The 6,220-nt window shown below is 45.0% G+C and overlaps 2 protein-coding genes across 3 annotated transcripts in view; both read right to left on the reverse strand.

Moving 5' to 3' along the window:
• The window catches only part of rsl1d1 (ribosomal L1 domain containing 1), a 5,145-nt gene extending 1,967 nt beyond the window's left edge, over positions 1-3,178 (reverse strand). For both annotated transcript variants that reach the window (XM_008436256.2, XM_008436255.2), the window contains exons 1-5: positions 3,071-3,178; positions 2,731-2,870; positions 1,620-1,758; positions 1,401-1,549; positions 748-849 (exon numbers count right to left, since the gene is read on the reverse strand). In XM_008436256.2, coding sequence (XP_008434478.1) covers positions 748-849; positions 1,401-1,549; positions 1,620-1,758; positions 2,731-2,870; positions 3,071-3,142 — 602 coding nt within the window. In that variant the 5' untranslated portion in view covers positions 3,143-3,178. The remainder of the gene's footprint in view (positions 1-747; positions 850-1,400; positions 1,550-1,619; positions 1,759-2,730; positions 2,871-3,070) is intronic.
• Positions 3,179-4,532: 1,354 nt separating this feature from the next.
• Positions 4,533-6,220, reverse strand: part of gspt1 (G1 to S phase transition 1) — a 10,217-nt gene continuing 8,529 nt past the window's right edge. The window contains exons 13-14 of the mRNA XM_008436257.2: positions 5,938-6,106; positions 4,533-5,185 (exon numbers count right to left, since the gene is read on the reverse strand). Of these exons, the coding sequence (XP_008434479.1) occupies positions 5,133-5,185; positions 5,938-6,106 (222 nt within the window). The 3' untranslated portion in view covers positions 4,533-5,132. The remainder of the gene's footprint in view (positions 5,186-5,937; positions 6,107-6,220) is intronic.

Consider the following 6,220-nt stretch of genomic DNA (forward strand, 5'->3'; position numbering starts at 1 on the left):
AAGTTTACATACGCCCAGAAACAGACAGGAGGCCACAAGTTTACATACGCCCAGAAACAGACAGGAGGCCACAAGTTTACATACGCCCAGAAACAAGAGGCCACTCATGAATTAATCAGCAAAGATTTCTCGATCCATATTTAATTATTATAAAACTATGTTCATCATGGAAGCAGCCGCCGTCCAGGAAGGGAACATCCCCGTTACCCACAATGCACCGTTACTGGCTGAGGAAAACTGATTGTAGTCGAGTTTTGGTCTGATGAACATAAAACTGAAATATCTGGACAGAATCATCATCGCTACATTAGGAGGGAAACGGAAATGCTTGTGCCATCCTAACTGTACAGTACGGTGGTGGCAGCATCATGCTGTGGGGCAAGACGGAAAAACATGATGTGGAAATAATCCAGATGAACTGAGATGAACTTTAACCTCATTTCCTGTTCAACAGAAAAACTTTCATTTATCCAACGGAGCTGAAACAGGAAACTGTTAGTCTGATTTGACTGGACCGGTCAGAACCTTTGACTGGACCGAGCTGACCGGTCCGGATCGATCTGGACTGGTTCTGACCGGTCAGAACCTTTGACTGGACCGAGCTGGACCGGTCAGAACCTTTGACTGGACCGATCAGAACCGGTCCGGATCGATCTGGACTGGTTCTGACCGGTCAGAACCTCTCAGTCAGAACCGGTCCGGGCCTGCAGGTTACTGTGGTTCTGATGAGACGGGGTCGGGTCGGACCTGCAGCTGCCTCTGTTGGTGACGGTCAGTCGGGTTCCCTGGACGAGCCGCTGGACGTTTCGGCCCAGATTGCTGCTCTGCAGGTTGATGGAGATCGGCATTCTGGGAAAAACACAAAACATGTTTCCTGCTCGTCTCGGCAACAAAACCACCACCGATTGATCGCGATCAATCATGATCAGAAATAATCTATTAACCATAAAGTTAAATCAAACTGAAATAATGAACCATCTTTATCTCTGAGCGGGTCTCTGAACCGGGCTGTTCTAACAGAACCGGGCTGTTCTAACAGAACCGGGCCGCTCGGACCTAAACTGGGCTGAAAACATTGATCAGAATAATCAGGATTAATTGATTAAATTGTCACCAATTTGATTTTCAAGTACTGGATTAAACAGATTAAACACTCAGAGCTTTAATTAATTAATCCAAAACAATTTGCATACAAGACAATAAAAATGTTAAAATTTATTAGAGGAATGACGTTACTGAATTTTAGTTTTAATTACATTTATTTATTTCTTAGCATCTTTTAAAGTATTTCTAATTCTACATCGTTCAGCTGTACATTAACTAATCATCAGGATAACTGATTTCTAAGAGTCTTTAGCTGGAGCCTGAAATAAAAGGTCAAAGGTGAGAAAGAAACTCACTTCTTGGTGGCGTAGAAATGTTTCCCCAGGTGCGACGGCAGCAGGCGGCGGATCCGCTCATCCGACAGGAACACGTCGAAGTTCCCCAGCAGCCGCCGCTTCGCTTCGTGCGGCTTGTATTCCTTCTTCAGGGTTTTCAGCGGAATGATCTAAAACGGAAACATTCAGTTAGAAAACCCGCCGAGGTGCACTTCCTGTGGCCGGCAGCTCCTGCGGCACCTCTGAGACGCTTGTGACGCCGCGCTCCTCCAGCAGCTTCCTGTAGAACCTCTGGTTCTGCTCCGCCGTCATCCTGGGCTCGTCTTTGGTGAAGAGGCAGACCTGGTCGGTGTCGGAGCGCTGGCCGTGAGGCAGAGGGCTGAGAACAGACACACGGTTCATTCGGACCGGAAAACTGGAATATCGTTTACACCCGAATCAGTTCTGATCCGAAAGCATGAAAACTGATTAACCATTCAAATCAGGGAGTGGTTACTTTCACCCAGCTGCTCTTCCTGCTCAGCTATGATCTTTTGCTGAAATCATTTTTTTTCCCCACTACTAATAATATGCAGATGTGAACGGTTCCGACCCGGAAGAGACCCAAGAAGAACAACGCAGCCATGTCTGCAGATGGCAGTAAAGATGGCCGCCGTCTCTGGATGGATGTTAAAGTTGTCGAGATGAAGAGAGCTAACAGCTAACAGCAGCTTCTGACCCGGTTCTGCTGGGAGTCGGACCAGGACTGGGGGGGGTTGGGACGTGATGCGTTCACTGACCCAGACTGCTCGTCATTTTCAGACATCACAGATTCACCGTCTGGATTCTTCTGCTGCTGGAAGAATCGGATAAAATGCGACACCAGCGTTTAGATTCCAGGTGTTTCTAAAACCATCGGGTTTAGTTTCCCAAGTGGATCAGATCAGAACTTTTGATGGAGTGAAATGATCAGACTGACATGAAAACGTTGGCTGCATTCGCCTTTGTTTGCTACATTGAGCCACTTTTCATACAAAACAAAAAACATATTTTCACAATCACTGCAACCCCACATTAAATTACTTTGTTTGAAAACTTTACAAACAATATATTCCTTCCCATTTGTTTACATTAAAACTTTAGGACAGAACAACAATGTAGTCTGAAAACTACAGGAAAATTAGTCAAACATCCCGTTTCACGCCATTTCTAAACATTTTAATAGGGATTCAGACACGATATCCGATATTAATATCGCTGTTATGACCGATAACCGATACATCTGCCCTCTCAACACTGAGAATCGACGTCCAGACCACCGACATCCATTCTGACCGACCAAACAAACAAACGTCCCACCACCAGGACTCACATGCGGATGGTCTGCGTCTGTCTGGGGATCTTCCACAGGGAGAAGAGCAGGCTGATCGGCTCTCCGTCATCCAGCAGCAGAACATCTTCCCTGGACTTTGATTTCAGGAAACTCTGCAGAGCCTGGACGGCCTTTTTCACCTGAGAGAGAAGGCGACTCTGGTTAAAGCCGCCAGTAAACAGCTAAACGGCTAGGTAGCCGGCTAACTAGCATCCACCTAGCCGAACCCCGCAGAGGAAGCTCGAGGCTCCAGACGGTCCCGTCCAGAACCCGACCGGAAGCCCAGAGGTCGCCCACGGGTTCTGGTAGAACCGCGAGGTAACCAGAGATGAACCCTTACCTGAGCCCGGTCCAACGGTACTTCTGTGTTCTCTGCCATGCCGTCTGCTTCACGTGTGCCGAGGCTGCGCATGCGCACTGAGGAGGCAGTCAGAACTACGTCACTATATACAAAGTGGAACTTTATCAGTACGAAAGCGCTTGACAAAACTACGGGTACCGCGCTACTCTGATCCAACCGCCTTTTCAGTAGCGAGTAATCTAAAGCGTCATTATTCCCATTTCAATAATCAGAGTCAAGTTATTCTGCGTTTCTACTTTCGTGATTTTATCTTGTAAACAGTAGGTTAGCGCATGGAGTCTCAGGTATGGAGGACAAATCCTGTCATTACTGGAAACAAACAAACAAATGACTTGATAAAGTTTTTCATGTGACAACTGTTTCATTCAACAAATAAATAAATAGATCTTATTTGATTACACAATGTAACAAATTAATATCTGCTCATTAGAAGAGAAAATAAATCCATGTATAATTAAAAGTGACGTTAAAGAAACAACTTAAATTCTAAATATAAAAAAATAAAAGGACAGTAAGCAAAAAAAGAATTAAATACAATATCAAAAAATAGAAAAAATTAAATAAAGTTAAAAATATAAGACTTGAAACAACATGGAAAAGTTATATTTTTCTATTTATTTGGTACGTTAAATACTTTATCAAGCCGTTTATGCATTCCTGTTGATTTATTGCCAATAATATCAGAATTATATGTCAGATTCCCGCTTCTAGCCGTCAGTATTTAGTTTGTCACCAGGGACACGGAGGGTGTCCCCTAGTGGAGACACTACCAATCGATCCCAGAACAGGCTTACTAGCTGATGGCCGATGTTCAGATCACAATTTCCTTGAATAAAATGAAAAACAATGAAACATGAAAAATAACTATTTTCCTGCTGGATTCACACCGTTTGTATTCTTATGAACACTAATATGAATTCATATTTAGGGCTAACATTTCAGCTGGGTGTTTTTTTAAAGGGGCGTTTTCAATGGTGCCATTTTATAGCATAATCCAGTAACTATGTTACCTTCAGTTGCTATAAAATGCTAAATATATTTAAAATATAACTTAAAAGAAATTTGACTTCCTGATTTCACTCTTGAAATTGGGCCTCTGTCTCTTTAAGAACTCCTGCTCTTTCTGAAGCTCCGCCTCCAGGAAGCCGTCCCAACATGGCTCCTCCATTAACCCTTTAGCGTTTCTACCAGAGTCGCTCTGAGCAGCAGCTCCTATAATGAGCTCAGCAGCTGTTTGCTAATTGCTGCTGGCTAGTCTGGAGGAGCTGAGAGGGGAGGAGCTGCGCCTTGAAGGCGGGGCTAGGTCCACCCAGGTGTTTTAACAGCTGAATGGTTGCCATGGAGACTAAAGGATTTCCCAGTCGCTCCAGGTTTGTTTTTGAGAGGAAAACATCCGAGACGTTGGTTTTACGGTTTCAGTGAGTAAACAAACAGGCCGCGGTTTCAGGTTGACCGTTTATTTTCAGACTGGATTAATGCAACAGCTCTGTGCCCGTTTATGTGAGCATGTCTCCATCCTGGGATCAGCAGCAGAACTGTGTGTGAGCCCGGTCCAGATAACCCAGAGAACCAAACTAAAGATCTGGTGCAACTTTCCCCAAAAATCAGATCAACGCATCTGCAGGGAACGGCGCCGGGTGGAACACCGAGCTAGCTCTGGTGCTTCTGCGGGAACTAGACAGCATCCACCTCCATCCTAAAAGCAAACATGGCGCCCAGCCGACAGCGTAACCATGGTGACGGGGTGGGGGCGTGTAGCTACATTAGTGGCATAGCAGAGCTCTCAATATGAGAAAGCTGACACTCTGGACTTGGGCTCTCATTCTATAAATGTTCAGAAAAAACTGATTCAGTCTCGTTTCTTTTTCTTCACGTGACATGATTCCACTCCTCCTCCTCTTCCTCCTCCTCCTCCTCCTCCTCTTCAGTAACGCTGTGTTTTTAAACAGAGAGAGAGAGAGAGTGGCTGTTGGGTCTGGCGCCGTTTCTCCGCCCGCTAACAGGTGGAGGAACTCCATGCATGCCGGCGCCGCCGCCGCGTTTAGTCCTTCTCTGGAACCAGCTTCAGCACTTTGCCGATGGCGATCGTTTTCCCTGCAGAGCAGAACCACGGAGGTCAAAGGTCACAAACCTTCACATGATGGCAGGAATGAGCACAACCCAGCGTTACTTGCACTAGGACACCATCTCTGAGCCAAATGATGAACCTCCACCATCAACAACAACCAGAAAAACGACCAGATGCTTTAAAACCCAAAACGTTTCCAGATTTAAACTTATGGACATATTTTAACAAAATAAAATCAAAATATGAACCGTGAACCTGCTTGCAGAAAAGTTTCCCCATAAATAATTAAACTGGATCATCTAAAGCATCTTTTTTCTCTTTTCCCATTTTTACCTCCATTTTTCTTTTTGTCTTTGGTTTTTTTCTCCATTTCTTCTTCTTCCTTCATCTAAATAACTAAAAACTCTCTTACCAGATAAGGAATATAATCAACTGCAGGTTATTTAACAGTTTGTGAACTTTGGCCTCTGCAGGTTTTTACGTTTCGGTTCTGATCAGCAGAAGTTCTGTGTCTAATTTATCTGAGCCAAACATTAAGACCCAGAGATGGAGATCAGCTGGTGTCTGAAGGTGAAACCAAATTCCTCTCAGTCTAAAATAAGATCCAGGATGTAGATTTGGTGACTAATGAGATCATTATTACAGGCGGGAAACATTTCTGCCTTTAATTGAGGTTTTATCTAAACCTGAAAGTTCCCCTTTCCAGCCTGCAGGTCATGAATCCGGCGTCACATGAAGGGACCTGAGAACGGCCTCAAAATGGCCGACGGCGTCTCACCTTCGTCTCTCAGAGTGAAGCGTCCCATCTGGGGGAAATCCTTGAAGGTTTCTAAGCAGATGACGCCTGCGGCCCGCAGCCGGGCGATGCACACCTGGTCCTGCTTCACGAAGCGCGGCCGCGTCTTGCTCTTCTCGCCCGTCTTCTTATCCACCAGGCAGATCAGCGCCTGGAGTCACAAGGTCAGGTTAAAAACAGGTTAGGAACGGGTTAAAAACAGGTTAGAAACTGGTTATAAACGTGTTAAAAACAGGTTATAAACGAGTAATAAACGGGTTAGAAA

This window comes from Poecilia reticulata, linkage group LG19, assembly GCF_000633615.1.
Source record: "Poecilia reticulata strain Guanapo linkage group LG19, Guppy_female_1.0+MT, whole genome shotgun sequence".
NCBI classification, from domain to species: Eukaryota; Metazoa; Chordata; class Actinopteri; order Cyprinodontiformes; family Poeciliidae; genus Poecilia; species Poecilia reticulata.